Raw genomic sequence first — 19,118 nt, 5'->3', positions numbered from 1 at the left:
GGGGCTCGATGCTGAACCTAACAGACCCTGCAGTTGGCTCACATCTCTGATTGTTGCAGCTGGACAAGATTCAGATGAGTAACCATGCTGGTCTGAAGCAAGATGACAGAGTTTGAGTCGTCTGGCACCTTTAAGAACAACAAAGTTTAATTCTGATTTTAAGCTTTCATATATATGCGTGCATCTTCAGATAGTGCATGGCATGCACACAAAAACTTATACTCAGAATTAGTTTTGTTGGTGTTAAAGGTGCCACTGGACTCAAACTCAAACTTTGAACAAGGTAAGTTTGACTGCTGAACAGGTTTGACTCAGAATTTGCAGCATCCCTAATCACAACTAGCACTTTTAAGCAGAGTGCTGCAACTGAAGGGCATTCTGTGTAGCTGTAGCAAAATAGGAGCAATATATTCCCAAGGGCCTACCCCTGCCAGCCATCTGGCAAACATGTTCTGAGATAGCAAGAAGACAGACTTGAGTACATCATAGTAGTCTAGTCTGGATGTCACTACCAGGCATATGAAAACATGTCCAAAGCCCTTCTGTCTAGTAAAGGACACAACTGGGGAGTGGAAACCTACCGTAATTGTGGCTAATCCTCCAGCCGTCCAGGAGCAGAAGCAGATTGTAAATCTTTCCTGTCAATTCTCCCATAGGATCTAATGTTAAACATAGGTGCCTTTCATTGCCTCAAAGGTTGGGGTGGGGAAGACGATTCTGTCTGTCTGAAATGTGGCAATGTCAGAGTCCTTGGGTAAGACCCCTCCCCTGAGTTTTGTCCAATTTGGATGAAGGTACAGTCCCAAGAATGGGAGGTGTTTTCCACTGAAAACAATGGAAAATAGTAATGAAATAGAATTATGAAAACAAAACAACAGTAATGATAGAAACAACAATGAAAAAATGCCATATACAAAGCAACCCAGTAACAAAACTGTCATTTTTTGAATTAATAACAAAAACTAAATAAATGAAATAAAATGGAGGGAGCGGGAGAATAATATTGTAAGCTATTTTGGGTCCCCTTTGAAAGAAAAGGGGGTATAAATATCTTAATAAACAAATAGTAAAAATCTCTCTTTTTTTTCCCACCATAATTGTCATAATTTCTAGGAGGTCCTCTGAAGGCTGTTGGAATCGATTTCCTCAGAAAACACAATACATATCTCCACCACACCAATGATTACAGTAACTCAAGTCTGGTTGTGAGGCGTGGAAAGGAGTTTCAGTTGCAGTTGACCTTTAACAGAGAGCTGAAAGACCAGGACAAAATCACACTGCAGTTCAGTATTGGTAAGATAATTTTTTTTGTTCACTACATTACATTTCAAGGTGGGAATTGAGACTCCTGTTCTTAATAGGTTCCATATTCTACTACAAGGAATAGACCATACGAGTGCAATCAAATTTATAAATATATATACATATATGCCCAGAAATACTGGTCACTACTCACCTCATCAGCCATTGGTCAGTCAACCACCACTCAAGTTCCATTGCATTCCATTGATTGAGTCTGCTCCTCTCTTCTGACTGCTGCTGTCTACTCATTCTCAGTGGCATTCAGAAGAGAAAGTTGGCAGCAGTAGCAGGAAGACAGTGAAGAGATGAGGGATGAACATCCTCCTACTACTAGCTTCTAGGGCGGATAGCTACGCAGGTGAACTGGCTCATGGGCCTTCTCTTCTCAAAATGCAACTAGGTGGCAAGGCCTTGCCCCATCAGGAGCATTTCCTCAAAGGCCATGGTGGCTGTCTCTTTCCTGTCACTCACTCCTTTCCTCCTCCCCTCAGCTTTGCCCCAGGGCAGACAAGGATGGGTCACAGGGGAAGCTTCTAGGCAGTGGCTGTTGCTAGTCAGCCAAGCTTATTTCTGTCAGTAAATGGTGGGGGCAGGCTCTTTCCTGGCCTATTTTGGCCCTTGAGGGAGAACTCATTGGAGTCAGTCCTGACTAGGGTTGCCAGTTCAAGGAAATTTTGTGGAGCAGTCTACAGAAGCTAGAGCTTGGGGAGGAGAGAGGCTGCTGAATATAATGCCATAGAATTCACCCCTCCAAAGCAGTTATTTTCCCCAGGTGGAGAGAGATCCATTGTCTGGAGTTCAGTTGTGATACCAGGAGATTTTCAGGCTCCACCTGGAAGTTGGCTACACTAGGCCTGGCTGCTTGCTACTGTTCAGCAGCAGCCCCCCTATCGCAGCTAGTGTGGCAAAGCAGTTAGTGCTTTAGAGCAGGGTCTGCCAGACCCAGGTTCTTGCTGTGGGTGATTTTGGACCAGTCATAGACTTTCAGCCTAATCTACCTCACAGGGTAGATCAAAAGGGGGAGAGGAGAATTATGTAAACTGCTTTGGTCCTCATTGCAAAGAAAGACTGTCCTTTTCCTAAGTGGAGGCTGCAGATGGAAAGCTGAATTTAGAAGGCAGATAAATGTAGGCTGATGGTTGGCTGGAAAGGGCATAAGGTTGCCAACTCCAGTTTAGGAAATTCCTAGAGATTTGAAGGGTGGATCCTGAAGAGGGTGGGGTTGAGGTGGGACCTCAGACAGGTACAATGCCATAGCCTCCTCCCTCCAAACCAGCCATTCCCACTTGAAGAACACTGTTGTCAATCTCTAGATGAGGGCTGGCGATCATTCAGATTACAACTGCTTTCCAGGTGGCAAAGAGCAGCTCTCCTGGAGAAAATGGCTGCTTCGCAAGGTGGACTCTGTGTCATTATACCCTGCTAAGGTCATTTCCCTTCTGCTTTGATCCACACTGTAGAGAAAGACTATATTTTTCCTAGGTAGAGGCTGCAGGGAGGGGGAAGGAGATAGAAAACTGAAGTCATCAGTTCCCCTTCAGAGAATGGCCGCCTTGAGGCACATACTCTGTGGTATACTATAATACAACCAAAAGCCCAGATCACCCCACAAGCTCATGCTGATGCTAAATGCTGCAAGGCCAAATATGATAGGAAAAGGCAACAATAATGCACTGCAAACAAAAGGAATGCTGGGCTTCAGCATCTGTATGACCATCATTATGTACCCCCCCACACCCGCTATAATTATTCTTCTTTATCTTCATTCTGGGCCTGTTTCAGGGCTTTGAACCATCACAGGCATGGGGACATACACACATGTGGGGAGGGGGGGAGAGAAGCTGGCATCTGTTTCAGCTGTGGGGTGGATTGGAAGACAGCAGGGGTGGGGAGTGAGTGAATGCCAAGGTTTGGGGGTCAATGGGAAGACAACAAGGGTGGGGAGGTGAATTAAGGCCAAGGGTTGGTGGGTGGGAAGACAGCAAGGAGTGGGGGTAAGTGAATGTCACAAGTGGGGCACTGGAGTGCCAAGGTTGTGGGGGTAGTTGAGAGGAAGAGGTGGTTGGGCTGGGGGGTAGTTGGAAGGGATGGGATGGGAAGACACCAAGGGTGGGTGGGATTGAATGCCTTCACTTGAGTGGGTGGGAAGATGGCAAGGTGGAAGGACACTTGCCAAGAGTCTCTTTTTAGAGCTCATTGTACTTTTCCTCACAATGGGCCTTATTCCTGGTTGTTCATAATCCTATTATGTACATGATGGGGCCTGCGGATAGTTTATGATCCAGGCACAGCCTACGGTAAAGCTGTCTAACAATGTGTCAATATTATGTTTCTCAGGGAGGGAAACTCAACAAATCCTCTCTGATTTCTCAGCAGCCTCTTCTTCTTCACCACCACAAGAGCTGATTTTGTTTCCATGTTGTTTTGCGACTTTTTCTGCTAAACAAACAACTGAATATATTGCACTAGAACTTACATATTGGGACTAATGCAACCATTCTTGCAGCATTTCAGTATCTGACTGTTTGCAGTACAGAAGAATAATGTAACCAGGCAGATAACTGAGATGTTGTTCTCTGACATTCACACATACACTCACGGGGACATGCTGTTTCCATCCATTGGGAAACAGGCTTTGGTAATATGGGTACTAGAATACCCATCAAAAAATAGCAAATGAAGGCTGCTCCCCTGCCATTCTCTGGCATGCTGTAATATTATGAACTTGAATTCTTCTAGGTGACAAACCAAAGCGATCAAGTGGGACTCTTTTATCCTTGAATGCAAGGTCAGGACAGGAGGTTAATGGCTGGCGTGCCACCATCAGTCAAACCAACGGGAAGGAGGTATGCCATCTGGGATATCATCTGGTACCAGTGTGGTGCAGTGATTAGTGTGCCAGACTAGGATCTGGTGTGTCAGATCTCCACTCTGCCATGAAAGTTCTTTGGGTGACTTTGGGCCAATCACTCTCTCTCAGCCACACCCACATTATAGAGTCATTAGGAGGATAAATTGGTGGAGGGGAGAATGATGTTCACTGCCCTGAGCTCCTTAGAGAGAGGGAGGGAGGAAAAACCAGAGTTGGAAGTGACTGGGTCAGATTTGTAAATTTAATTTATGCAGTCTAGTGCACATGTGAGCCAATGCAGCATAGTGGCTAAAGCATTCAACTAAGACTGGGAAGACTCAAGTTCAAATCTCCATTCAACCATGATGGTCCTTTGGTGAAGTAAGGCCAGATGCTTCCTTAGCCTCCCTATCTTATTGTGAGGATCTCACATGGGAGGGAAGGATTATGTGTGCAATTCAGGCTGCTGTACAGAACTGCCTCCGTCTGGCCTATAATTCTGCTACATTGATGTTGGTTGGAGACTGCAGATGGATAAAGAAGTATGTGAATCAGCCATGGATTAAGACTAGAAAAGTGCTGAGGATGTGATCAGTTGAGTGGAGATGGTAGTATTGGATGGGTTTGCTGCATTAAATAAGTTAGTCTTCACAAATCTGATCTGACTGTTTTTCATATTCCTCCTTCTACTAGGATGGTATCTGTTTGTGAGAAACAATAAATCTTCCTGTTAGAGGTGCAGGGTATTCCTCCTGCTTAGAGATAAATATCAGAGTCTGAATTAATCCAATGTGGAGACATTTCTGTAGAATATACGTATTCAAGAAAACAGTGTCTAATAATTTACAAAGGCATTTAAACAACATCCTAGCTAAAGCTGAGGAGGTTTCATTAACTTGAGTCAGTATAACACACAGTATTAAGGAGAAAGTGGAGGAAGAATAAAAGTAACAGTTGATTCCATAAAGACCAATGTGTCCATTTGGTTGTATTGATTTTGCACTATAGATCACAGATGAAATAAAATGTGATAAATGCTCTACTGAAGCCCAACTTAGACCTGTATTTGAGAGTCGGGTAACATATTGCAGGTGCTACTTTCCTGTTCTTGTCTTTCTCATAGTGCCTGGTTGTTGTGACCAGCCCAGCAAATGCAATTGTTGGGAAATACCTGCTGAGTGTGAAAACGGGACCTAATGTCTATAAACCGGAGAAGAGCTTTATCTATGTTTTGTTCAACCCATGGTGTAAAGGTAATCAACACAGTCTAAAGAAGTTTGATTTTTGTTACATTTTAAAACAGTGTGAGATGATCTCTCAAGGGAAGTGGGGACACAAGCTGATTGTTTACAAAAGTCCATTTTTTTTTAGTCCATTAGTCTTGCCTGTATTTCTGCCACAGTCTCTGGTTCTCTAACAGCCACAAGGGCTTTATCTGCCCAGCTGTAAAAATGTCTCTCTCCAGCCAAACTGTCAATTGACCGACAAAGTCGGTGATGTTCTCATGCCTTTGCTTTTAGCTGACTCTGTTTTCATGCCTGATGATGCTGAAAGAGCCGAGTATGTGCTCAATGATACTGGCTATATCTATGTTGGATCAGCAAAAAACATACGTGAAAGACCTTGGAATTTTGGGCAGGTAAAAACAAGAATCACATATTTCTCATCTATCCATTAATTGTAAGCAAGTGTTGTTATTCTGTTTTGTGAGATAAATGTGAACGTTAGATGGATAAATAGGTTGGGTGCTAGATTTTGCTTTATTCACTGGTGAAGCAGAATGGAACCTTTTGATCCACATCTGTCGAACTGAGATTCCAAGGTTACGCCAGCAAAAGATCATTTCCTCATTTCCCTCTCATTGCTCTGATGAATGCAAAGGCATTTGTAGCATTACTGGAACTTCTGCACAGGATTCCTCTCCCCACCATGCTTTCCTAACCCACCAGCCACTTTGCTCCCCCTTCACCACCAGCAAACTTTCTGCCTTTAGAAAAAGCATAGTACATAGATTGCCACAGTGTTTTAAGGCTATAATGATATACCTATTGCTATTTTTTTTTATAACTAGTGAAAATCCCATGGAAGTTGGGGAGGGGGGAATGGCAGGCAGATGGGGAAAAGGTGCCCAGATGTTGCTGGATGTGACTTAGTCATCCAGTTACAAAGGACTTATAAAATGTTTCGCCATATGGTTTGTAGGCTGTTCAAGGATAGGCTAGGATAGGATAGGTTGTGGGGAAGGAAGCAAAAAAAAATACACATCTTTCCATTCACGCTTTCGCCAAACTTGCTTTTGATACAATCTTTCCTGAAATTTTGTACCAAAGGCAGAGTTGGAGAAAGTGTTGGTGGGCAGGCTAGGATTTTCTGAAAGGTGTGGAAGATTCCTATAAAGATTGTACCAAAGGTGGCTTGAGGAAACCCTCAGCAGAGTCAGAGAAAGCTGGCAGAAGCACCATGAATGTAACAGAAAAGCCAAAACACAGCCTGCTGTGATTTTGAAGGAGAAGGTGGAGCAAGAACTCTATGTGGAGGCTGCCTACAAAATGCAATGCAGTTGGCCTTGGACCTGAAATCTGATGTCACCATGGACTGGCTTTGGACAATTATGTTGCACTCTGCTTCTCTTGCTGTAAATCAAGAATTATTAAGGTAGCTTATGAGAAGTTAAAGGCTATCATCAATCTGAAGACTTGCTTCCTTATTCATAAAACATTGTTCCTTGAGTAACAGTGATGTTACACTGGAGGCACTGTAATCTGGGCAGTCACAAATGTCTTGTGAGCAAACCATTAGCCTTGTTGGTCTCCAACACGCCCTGTGGGCTGTCAGATCAAATATAGCAATGGGAGGGAAAGAAAAGGAAAAGCTCCAACATCTTATCACTAGATGGCAGTAGTTCACAGGCACATAATTGTCCACTGAACAAAGCAGGAGTCAAGTTTCACCTTTAAGGCCAACCAAGTTTTATTTAGAATGTAAACTTTTGTGTGCTCTCTAAGCACACTTCATCCGATGAGGAGATCAGGTATTGTGGCCTGACCCACAATACCTTATCCCTTCATCTGATGAAGTGTGCTTAGAGAGCACACGAAAGCTTACGTTCTGAATAAAACTTGGTTGGTCTTAAAGGTGAAACTTGACTCCTGCTTTGTTCAACTGCTTCAGACCAACACGGCTGCCCACCTGGATCTATATAGTCGTCCATTGTCAGAGGAAAATGGCCTGAATATTAGTAATTTTATGTATAAAAAGAGAGCCCTGGTCATGAGCAAAGAAGATGTTGTCTACACAGAGCGCTTCCCATAGCTACCAGCATCGGCCTTAGAGATGTTTGTGTTTAAAAGCAACAAAATGCTTCCTAATAAGAATTTAATGGGACGTTTTTCATAATAATAAGAATTTAAACCTTAACAGCCCTTAACTTACTAATAGTTACTTACTAATGAAATAAACAATAAATAAATAAACTTGTCTTTAAGAACGATCAAACTTTGCTGCCTACTAATTCTACTTCCCTACATACGTGTTCACAGTTTGAAGAATACGTCTTGGACTGCTGCATGTACCTTCTGGACAAAAGCCAGCTTAAGCAGAATGTTAGAAAGGACCCTGTCATCATCTCCAGGACCATGTCTGCTTTGGTATGCACTTCAGGCAACAGTTGGGTTCAGATCAGTCCCTGTTAGTTCATGGAGAAGGCAACTCTTCTGCCCCAAGAAACCACTCACAACTCTCTGCCATAGACTATCACCTCTCATTGTAGACATTCCAGGCACAGGAAGTCATATTTAAATGTATCTGTGTGTGTTTGCACACCATGTGCTGCATAACAAAGCAGTAGACAAGTGCACCTTTAAGACCAACTAAGTTTTATTCAGAATGTAAGCTTTCGTATGCTCTTAAGCAGACTTCATCAGACAAATGGGAATGGACACAGCAATTCTTAATATAAGTGTGCAGTGTGGAATCGGGAATTATTTTTAGCAGATTAAAAGAATCACAAATAGCATCTGTGTTTGTTAGTGTAGGACAAAATAGGGCTGCAAAATACTAGGTGATAAAAAGCAGACTGCTGTCGTAGGGGTGCCATAAATCTAGGTAACATTCTGGCTTTGTTAGTTTAAATAGAGGGCATGTTTACTCAAGAGATTATAACATCCATATAGTTTGCCATAGGATGGGTTGGTATATGCTATAAGACAAACAGTCAATATCTCACATTTGAGCATGTCAATACAAAAAACAAAACAAAAAACCCCCAAATATTCTCATATACTGTTCTAAAAGAAAAATAATATAAGTTAGCCCTTAGAAAAACAGGGTGCATTAAAGTATAGTGGAGGGTGGGTTAGTATATGTAATGAGACAAACAGCCCATATTCCTCATTTGAGCATGTCAACTCAAAAAAACATTATTCTGATACACTGTTCTAAAAGAGAAATACATTGGAACACTGTGGATGCACAGCTATACTCAGTGAGAGTTGGTTTTTAGTATATGTAATGAGATAAAAAAAAACCCAATATCCCTGTTCAGTCCTGGGAAGGTGTTTGTTCCAAATTTCATGATAATTTGTAATTCAGCAATTTCTCTCTCCATTCTGTTCTTGAAGTTCCTTTGCAGTAAAACAGCTATTTTGAGGTCACCCATTGAATACTCAGGAAAGTTAAAGTGTTCTCCAACAGGTTTCTCAGTTCTGTCATTCCTGATGTCAGATTTGTGCTGTATAGTCATGGATGTGCCATGTGTTTAGACCACAGTGTCCCTTCTAATGGGAGCGTTTAAATGTTGCTGAGGACAGGCAGCCAGGGACAGGGCAGAACTGTGCAAGGGTAGGGCCAAGGAATGCACTGTCTAGCAAGAACAATATTTCTCTACCCCTGGGATTATTATTATTATTTTAAATGTGTTTAATTAATGCCACATCAGCTTTTGTTTAAGGAACAGAGTAGAATTGGTTTTACAATAAGAAATATTCTAGTAGCAACAAATAAAACACTCTTAACTTATGAAAATGGCAAGGTGCTGAAAAGGGCGCCCCGCTTAATCATCCTGAATGCTGATCATGACATCATAACACCCCCCCCCCCCAAATGTAGATTGGCTGGGGAGAGTCAAGCCTCATTGGGAAATGCTGTAGCCCCACCTAGTGGGGAAACCTAGCTACAGCCCTGAGCCTGACTCACAAGTCCAAGTCCATCCAGATTTTGCTAGGGAAGTAATCTCTCCTCATCACTGGAATTGCTCCTACAGTCTTATTTTGCTTTCTGATACTGATCTGGAAATTAAGCTAAAGAATTGCCCAGTAAAACAGTGTGGAAGGGTACTCTGGTACAAGAACGTCCTCAGAGCATTAAGGCTGGGACATCAAGTGAACACATGAAGCTACCTTACACCAAATCAGACTCTCCATCAAGGTCAGTATTGTATACTGAGACTGGCAGTGGCACAAGGCAGCGGTCTTTTCACATCTCCTGCCATGAGATACCAAGGATTGAATCTGGGACCTTCTGCATGCTAGGCAGATGTTCTACCACTGAGCCACAGCTCCTTGAGATGGGCGGGCAGGAGCAGCTTCTGTGAGATAATCAGTTATGATCAGAAGACTATAATTTTTCTCATTTTGGGGAAAGCACATTTTGGAATGAGTGCTGAGTTTCCTCTCTTCTCCTGCTGCTGATCTGGTAGTGCAAATGACATCCTTGGTGAAGTGTGAGGAAGAGCTTCCCAAGTATACCAGCCAGCATGCAGCCTTCTGAGTGTGCAGTCCCAAACACCAAGGGCAGGGCTTTTTTTGTAGCAGGGACTCATTTGCATATCAGGCCACACCCCTCTGATGTAGCCAATCCTCCTGGAGCTTACAGTAGGCCCTGTACTAAAAGTCCTGTAAGCTCCAGGAGGATTGGCTACATCAGGGATGTGTGGCCTCATATGCAAAGGAGTTCCTGCTACAAAAAAAGCCCCAACCAAGGCATAGTAATTTTCTACATCTCTCCAATTTCCTCCCTCTTGTCCTACACATGGTCAAATACAGAGGAAAAGGATAGGAATGAACAGGTTGTTCAGGTAGTCATGATTAGAGATACTTATTCTGCAGTCGCTGGGCAATTTATATGCAAGACATCAACCAAATTATTATGCACAGGATGTATGTCATGGATGGATCCTGTGAAACTATAGCACTGATCCATGGCTTTGGAGTCACTTAATCATTACGCCAACCACTCTCATTATACAAAAATGTTTTCCGATCTTGACCTTTAAGATTCAAAATTATAGCTCCCCAAATTGCAATTCATTTCCTACTTATTTACATAATAAAAAACTTTTTTTCTGCTTTGGGAATTGAAAGCCCAGTGTGATGTCTGCTGGGGAGGCAGAGAAACATTCATCAACTGATGTTTCGGTAGTGGCACAGTTGTTCTGGAAGGGTGCCCAAATAACAGAGACAAGAGAAGATGTCAAGTTGTCTGGCTTTGTTTTCTTTGGCTTTCTTCTTTTGATGAGTGTCTGTTTTTAGGTTAATGCCAACGATGATGCAGGAGTGCTTTTTGGGAACTGGTCAGGACGCTATGCTGGTGGTACCTCTCCATTGGCCTGGACTGGAAGTGCCCCAATTTTGCAGCAGTATTACAAAACCAAAAGAACTGTCAACTTTGGTCAGTGTTGGGTTTTCTCCGGAGTGCTTACTACAGGTAGGACATTTATTTCAGAGGTAGCCTACCTCTTCTGTGAACTAAACAGATCCACAGTGAGAGCCAGTATCCCTCTTAATACCAGGTACAGGAGACATCCAATAGGGTAAGGTTGTTGCCTTCCTGCCCTTTTGGGGACAACTGGTTGACCATTAAGTGAAATGGGATGCTGGACTAGATGGACCAGCAGTCAGATCTAGCAGGGTTCTACTATTCTGATGCCTGATGACCTTCTAAAGTTGTGGCACTGCAGGGCCATCAAACCCTCAAACAGTTACTCTGTTGTGGGTACTCCAGTCTACTAAGCCTCATGGACAGGTCCATTTATTGTTTTTAGCCAATGTGGTTCCAAGGTCAGAGGCAGTAACTCTCTGAATTCTATAGCAGGTTCAGTCCTCTTAGGGGACTTGGTTTTCAGCTGTGGAAAAGGGTACTAGACTAGATGTGCCATTGGTCTAGATGTGCCATGGCTGCTCTTATGTTCGTACATTCATGATAATTGGGCATAAAACCCAGTCCCTTTCACACAGTGTCTCATCCCTTATGCAGCCCATGATGAAATTATAGGCTGCAATGAACAATGGATATAACTAAAGGGATCTGGGCAAGTGAGTGACTGAGAGTTACCTTTTATCTGTATTTCAGTCATGAGAAGTCTGGGGATTCCATCCAGAAGTGTGAGCAACTTTGCTTCCGCTCATGATACAGAGGAAAACCTAAAGGTTGACATCTATTTGAATGAAAAGGGAGAAAAAGTAGAGGACTTAACATCAGACTCTATCTGGTAATCATTGCATGCAATTGAATGAATCTTTTTCTTAAATTCTTATTCAGGGGGAAATATAATGGCTTGGATCCCACTTAGAATTTTTACAGGTGCCAGGTGGGGTTTCCTGCCAATTCCTCCTCCTACAGCAGCCCCATATGCCCCCCAAATACTTCCTGTGGGGCACAGAGGACTCTCTGTAATGTGTAGGGAAGGACTCAGAGGTCTCTTGTATGAAGGAGGAACTTGTGAAAATCAGTCCCCATCCCAGGGCTTGTGTTAATTCCAGGTCTGAGTCAAGCCACTGGTTGGGGTTGTGAGAAATACATGTTTTTGTAAGGTTGCCACCTCTACATGGAGAAATTCCTGGAGATTTTCCTGGAGATTTTCAGGGAGTCTGGGGAGGGTAGAGTTTGGGAAGACATAGACCCCACTCTGCCAGCAGCCATTTTCTCCAGAGGAACTGACCTCTATCAGCTGGAGATCAGCTGTAATTCCAGGAGATCTCCAGGCTCCACCTGGCAGATGACAACTTTATACATTTTTGGCATTTCATTTAATATGATCGTTTGCACCCCATTCTTTTCTGTACCGTGAAGAAATTTAGCAGAAATTGGATATTTCTATGTCAGCAAAGGACTGTATTGTTAAATCAGAAATTACAATTACAATTCTACAGTCCTAAAATGCTGCATTTTCATCCTGTCCTCCACGTGAGCCAGAATCCAAAGGGTCCTTGGGGCTCCTCAAAGCTTCCCTTCCCTCTGCTTTCCCTCAAAAAAATCACTGCTGAAGGTCTCTAGCAATGTCCCAAGCTGGGAGGGAAAATCATCTGCTTGCATTGGTATACATGGGAACACTTTATGGGGCTGTTCAGATGCACAGTATAATCAGTTGTCGCTGCTGTTTCATACCGGATTAAAAGTGGCTGATCAGACAGCAACATCTGCCTCCCAGTATTACCTCATAGTAGCACCCCCCCCCCCTCAAATCCTTCTCGGAACCGGGGTATTTTGTTACCTGCTGCTTTGTGGTGCTTTTTGAGTTCTCCGGTTTCACCTCGTAGTTTCCCTGTCTGGATAGATCTTGACCAACTTCCAGATGTCTGAAGGCTGTCCCGGAGCAAAAGGAGCCTCAGACATCTGGTTTATGGTTGCCATATTTTTTTTACTACTTAGCGATATGTGCATAACTGCATAACCACATAATGTTTTAACCTGTGTGCATATGTGCATGTGCCCATGTGCGCATAATGCATGCATGCATGCACATAATGCGCATAAAAGTGGAGAAAAAAAGAACTGCATGGTGCCGTCATGTGGACGGCAGAAGATGGTTTCACCGCAGAGTGATTCAATTGCAGTATGGCAGTCTGATCGATAATATTCGGAACAGAACCGGGTCAGTTTAACACGGACTCAACACGCTGTGTGAAGAGGGCCTATCTGTTCTGCATGTTCAGACTTTTTGAAAAACCTTTAACTTCAAACAACATGAAAGTTGGAAAGCACACAATGCCCAGGTTCCACCAAGCAGCAAACAAGGCACGGCTTGGTCCTGAGGTATCCCTACTCAACAGCTGATTGCAAATGGCTTTATCTGTCACCGTAGTGTAGGTACAGCCCAAAATGGAAGTCAGGCTTCCTTGTGCTTCTTCTCTGCATGACAACATCTCTGCAGCAAGCTTTTTAGAAGCCCAAAGGATCTTTTTTCAAAGGCCTTTAGTGGAGGGGGGTGGGGAGACCTAGCTTAGTGACAGAGCTGGCACTTTGTTTGCCAGAGGTCTCCAGTTACAGCCCTCTCCACATGATTTGCACTGAGAAGTCAAATTCAGGGACCGGTTATTCTTTGGAACTTGCTGCATGGTTGAATCCATATTAGGGTGATGTGAAATTGCAATAGAGAATAACTTTTTTTCATTTCCAATTCTGAAACCTACGTTTGCACAGGAACTTTCATGTCTGGAATGAGGCTTGGATGAAAAGGCCAGACTTGCCCAAAGGCTTTGATGGTTGGCAGGCAATTGATGCCACTCCTCAAGAACAGAGCCAAGGTAAGACTGAAGCAGAAGAGATGGAAACGCATGTGGTTAAATTGGTCAAGGCAGGAAAGAAATCATAGAATCATAAAGTTGGAAGGGACCTCCAGGGTCATCTAGTGCACAGTGCAAAGATAAAAAGGTAGCCCCCTGTGCAAGTACCAGTCGTTTTCAACTCTGGGGTGACATTGCTTTCACGTTTTCACTGCAGACTTTTTACGGGGTGGTTTGCCATTGCCTTCCCCGGTCATCTACACTTTCCTCCCAGCAAGCTGGGTACTCATTTTACCGACCTTGGAAGGATGGAAGGCTGAGTCAACCTGGAGTCGGCTACCTGAATCAGCTTCCGCTGGGATCAAACTCAGGTTGTGAGCAGAGGGCTCCGACAGCAAGACTGCAGCTTTACCACTCTGCGCCACAGGGCTCTTTTGATCTGCAACCCTTCCTGCCCTCCTTCTCATGATCTGCCTGATTCACAGAATTACAATTCCTGAGTTGAAACAAACTCCTGGTCACCATGAAGTGTGAATATAGGTGACTAGGGAAATTAGATAGATCCAGGTGGGCAGCCATGTTGGTCCAAAGCAATAGAACAAAGTTGGAGTCCAGTATCACTTTCAAGACCAACAAAGTTTTATTCACAATGTAAGCTTTCGTGTGCCAAAAGCACACTTCATCAGACAACAGGAAAATGAGAGTTTGTTTAATTCCCCCAAATTAGGCTTCTCCACCTAGATTAAACCATAGTTGAAAAGCCATGGGGAAATGGGGTCCATTTTAGTCCAGCGATCCTTGGTCACACACTCCACTCAAGAAACATAGAGAGCGGAGGGAAGACGATGGGCAAGCATGATCATAAGCTGTGTTCATGTGTATCCTGACTTCTTTAGAGTTTGCTGGAATGTAGCCAGTGTTGCACACCACACCAGGAGAAGTACACTAATCTCCATTTTAAATGAAATTGGGTCAAATTCGCTCAGTCCACATAAAGGAATACTATTTAGTATTGCTTGCAGCATAATAGCTGTTTCATGTTTATGGCTTCTCCACATTCAAAAGGGCCAGAAAGCCATGTGGGATGTGTCACTGTTGGCAGAGCATGCTCACTGTGACTTTGCTGGATGGGGAATGAGATTCTCTTCCCGCTGCTTCTGTTTGCCCAAATGCCTGTCTGCACTGTCAGTTTCTATAGAGATGGAAGCAGGATTCCTGACAGCAGCTACTAGGCAGGGAATTGCAACCATGACTACCAGGAGCAAACATGCACAAGAAGTGTGGGATTGTTGATCATCTGAGAGACTGAGGGGAGGTAGAAGGAGACAACTGGTTTTTATGTTTTTGCTTTGGTTTTAATTGTTTAAATGATGTGTTTTTATTTGGTTTGAAATACATGGTTTTATTATTTATGTTGGCTGCCTTGGGGATCGTGATGAGGGCAGAAAAGCCAGGTATAAATTCTGTAAATAAATAAAAACCTTGAATTTAACCCAAAATGTCAAGGGACCAAAGTAAGCAGCAGGCTGAAAGGTGAATGTGAGGAAGAGAATGTCATTAATATCCCCTGTAAAGTAATCCATAAACTGCAGACCTCAGATTCAGTAGGAGCTCACAGGAATGCAGCTCCTGAACCTTTCTGATGGTTCCCCCTCTTCCTCCCCACCTATCTTGTCCATTGAATAGTAGGTGCAGCTGCATAACAATCCCTGGATTAGGAGAGTGGGCAACCAGCCAGCCACCAGAAGCTTTGTCATGCCCCCAGCAGCCCTCATTAACCCCTGGAGAAGCCCGCACCACCCTTTCTCCACTTCTTGCTGGCCTTTTGACTGGGGGAGGGGGCTGGCCCAGAAGAGCAAGGCCTGCTTGGGCTGGCTAGATTTCTAGCCAGCCCAAGCAGGCCTCACTCACCCAGGGCTCTCCTTTCTTGCATCGGGTTGCTTTTGGCTGAGGGAGGCGGCATATGCTAATAAGTTATGCTAATTTGGTCTGCCACCTATTTTTTTTTTTACAAATTAACCCCTGAGAATCATTCATAGCATCCAGCATCCAAGGACACAGGCAACCTATGATTCCATGCTGTGCAATGTAAAGATATGAAATCTGGAAAAACTGAACATCTTTACCACCAAAAGCAGAGCACTGAGGAGAGTTTCATCCTTGCTCTCTGGTCCTTCTGGTCCCTCTAGATTTAGAGGGTATGGTAGGCAACTGAAGTTCTGGGACAGCTTCTCCTCACACCCATCTTTTGTACATTAACAGAAGAATTGCTAGGCAGTTTCTGCTAGGATAGGCTTCCCAACCCTCCCGCCCTGACGGGGGACCCCAGGATTTACAGCCTCTTCCCCTGCTCTCCAAAAAAACGGAAGCGGGGGGGGGGGAAGGTGCCAAGGAGCGTGGCGAGCCACCCCACCTTGGAGGAGCAGCTAAGGTGAACCGGAGAAGAGGTGGCAGCAGCGCAGCGGCATCGCCCGCTCCACTCCGCCTCTGCGCTGCCGCCTCTTTTCCGCTTCACCGTAGCTGCTCCTCCGAGATGGGCTCAGCCTGAGCCCATCTCGGAGGAGCAGTTACGGTGAAGCGGAGAAGAGGCGACAGCAGCGCAGCAGCATCGCCTGCTCCGCTCCGCCTCTGAGGTGAAATCAGAGAAGGGGAGGGTGGAGGGAAGGAAGACATTTAAAAAGGTGTGCCGTCCCTTGAAATGCGATGGCCAAAACTCCCGTTGGGGTTCAGTGATGCTTGTCTCACCCTTGCTCCTAGCTCCACCCCAGTGTCTCCTGGCTCCACCTCCAAAGTCCCCAGAGATTTCTTGAATTGGACTTGGTAACCCTATGCTAGGACAACATGTTCTCACAGTTCCGTCCTCTCATGGGGACAAGGATAACGATGGGGATGGGGGACTGTGGCAACCTGACACTAAATTTGCACCTCTTTGTTATGTTAACATAGGGATTTGCAGATTTCCCACATAGAATTGAGGTAATTCTCTCCCATTGGAGGATGGCTTACACATCGTTTCTCAGAAAGAAGAGATTCCTCCATGTCAGACATTTTTTTAAAAGTGTGAAAACAGACAAATATCCAGCCATATAGTTCCAGTGACAGAACTGTATTTCTGTTTGTGGACAAGGGAATTTTTGAACTGAAAAGACTCCACTTTTCCACTATTAAAAATGTGGAAATGTATGCCCACATCTCCATCCCCAGCACTCACATCCAGAAAATCAAATGAATCATATTGTTTTTCATTATGTAGTAACTAATGCTTTTATCATGCCAAAGCCATTTCATTTGAATACTCAGAGTGGAAAGTTGGCTTCTGCCACAGACTCCTCCACCTCAAAAATGAACAGGCCCAATGCAGCCAAAGGAGCCCAGCACTGTGTTTCCTGTGAAGGAACCTACTGTGAGAGGATGAGCACCCATTAATTGGTTTGACTGCCATTTTTAAAAAAGGTAAAGGTAGTCCCCTGTGCAAGCACTGAGTCGTTACTGACCCATGGGGTGATGTCACATCAAAACATTTTCATGGCAGACTTTTTATGGGGTGGTTTGCCATTGCCTTCCCCAGTTATCTACACTTTCCCCCCAGCAAGTTGGGTACTCACTTTACCAACCTTGGAAAGATGGAAGGCTGAGTCAACCTTGAGCCGGCTACCTGAATCCAGCTGCCAGAATCAAACTCAGGTCATGAGCACAGCTTGGACTGCAGTACTGAAGCTTACCACACTGCGCCACGGGGCTGCCTTTGACTGCCATAACTTTTCACATAACATTTGTTTACTCTGTCTTTGAACTCTGTCTTTGGATGGGGAACTCTTAAAACATATGGGGTGTGTGTGGGGGGGGTAAGAATTCAAAATTACAGCTAAACCACAATGAACAGAACTAAAGGGAGAAGAAAGGGAGTGGGGGTTGGTATGCCATAGGACAACAAAGTCAAAATAGTAATAACTGAAATTACTATAAAAGTTATGAGATGTGTAAAGTAACATAGGGGCATTATATAACCACGTTCAAAAGCATTACAATGTGCAGTTGAAAATGCAAGTTGGCCATAATAATAAAAAAAAGTTACCATTTTATGGTTGCCAATCTCCAGGTGGGAGCTGGAGATCTCCTGGATTACAACTGATCTCCAGGTGACAGAGATCAGTTTGCCTGAAAAAAATGGCAACTTTAGAAGGTGGAGTCTATGGCATTATATTCCATTGAATCCCTCACCTACCTAAACCCTGCCCTGCTCAGGCTCCACCCCCAAATTCTCCAGGTATTTCCCAGCCTGGAGCTGGCAACCCTACCATTAATCCATGTGGTTTTTAGGGTCTAAGCCTAGTCAACATTGCAATCCAGTTAGGACTTCCTTGTTACAAGTTGTATATCCCAGGTATTTCCATAAACATACAAAATTACCGGTTACAAAGACATTGATGTGAAGATTACACAGTGGGCCAATGCACCATGGGTATAGTATGAACAAAAATTAACATTTACTCTTCTCTGCAGGGATTTTTCAGTGTGGCCCCTGTCCAGTAAATGCAATCAGAAAGGGAGAAGTCTATCTTCCCTATGACTCTAAGTTTGTGTTCGCTGAAGTGAATGCAGACAGGGTTTTTTGGCTTGTAAAGACTGTGAATGATGAAAGCAAATATGTCAAGCTGCGTGAAGAGACCAAAGTGATTGGGAAGAGCATCAGCACCAAAGCAGTTGGGAAGAACACCCGTGAAGACATCACGGTTCAGTACAAATTCCCAGAAGGTGACCAGTACACTGAATGTTTTCCTTTGTACAGTAGAAAACCAAGGCAAGGCCTCAGGTCATGTGACTCTTCCAAAGTAGATGGGGGAGTTACCTGACAGATGAACTGTCATAAGCATTTGTTGGAGCCACTAGTTTGGATTGCTTTCTATTTGAAATCTGTTTTCTTAAATCTTAACGATGTGGTGGTTGGAAACTCTTTCCCTCCCTCCCTGCTCTTCTGATCTATATTTTGGTCTGGGTGTTGGGTTTGAAAAATCTATAGAATATCTGATATTGATTGATATTGTGAAGATGTGATTTTCTTCTGCGGATAGGGATAGGGTTGCCAGTCAAGGACAATCTTGGGAGATTTGATGTGCAGGAGAAGAATTGTTATGATCCTGTCTGCGTAAGTTATGGACCACCTCCCCATTGTTGATTGGTCATGCTGGGACTCACAGCCTTTGGGTTTTCCAGCCCTCAAGGACAGAAGTAGGAGAGACCAGGAAAGAATGATGTGCCCTGCCATGATGTGTTATAGAGGCTTACCATCTCCTGTGACTCTTTATAATATTTTATTTTGTTGTAGTATTTGACAAGCAGAAATGTTGGTATCTGTGAACAATACACGGCCAATAGACTATTATTTTGTAAATATGGGGATTTCAGATGGGAACTTCTCCAAGGAGACATGTCTGAAAGAGTAAACAAATTTTCCTCTGAAACCC

General features: G+C 43.9%; 1 protein-coding gene across 1 annotated transcript in view; it reads left to right on the top strand.

Annotated features, from left to right (window-relative positions):
• TGM4 (transglutaminase 4) overlaps positions 1-19,118 on the top strand; it is a 33,661-nt gene that overhangs the window by 8,151 nt on the left and 6,392 nt on the right. The window contains exons 2-10 of the mRNA XM_060247490.1: positions 1,114-1,293; positions 4,042-4,148; positions 5,277-5,406; positions 5,674-5,792; positions 7,693-7,800; positions 10,681-10,855; positions 11,501-11,639; positions 13,571-13,674; positions 18,157-18,408. Coding sequence (XP_060103473.1) covers positions 1,114-1,293; positions 4,042-4,148; positions 5,277-5,406; positions 5,674-5,792; positions 7,693-7,800; positions 10,681-10,855; positions 11,501-11,639; positions 13,571-13,674; positions 18,157-18,408 — 1,314 coding nt within the window. The remainder of the gene's footprint in view (positions 1-1,113; positions 1,294-4,041; positions 4,149-5,276; positions 5,407-5,673; positions 5,793-7,692; positions 7,801-10,680; positions 10,856-11,500; positions 11,640-13,570; positions 13,675-18,156; positions 18,409-19,118) is intronic.

The sequence above is a fragment of the Heteronotia binoei genome, chromosome 10 (genome assembly GCF_032191835.1).
Source record: "Heteronotia binoei isolate CCM8104 ecotype False Entrance Well chromosome 10, APGP_CSIRO_Hbin_v1, whole genome shotgun sequence".
NCBI classification, from domain to species: domain Eukaryota; kingdom Metazoa; phylum Chordata; class Lepidosauria; order Squamata; family Gekkonidae; genus Heteronotia; species Heteronotia binoei.
The sequence above is the reverse complement of the archived record's forward strand: the minus strand, read 5'-3'. Positions and strand labels throughout refer to the sequence as shown.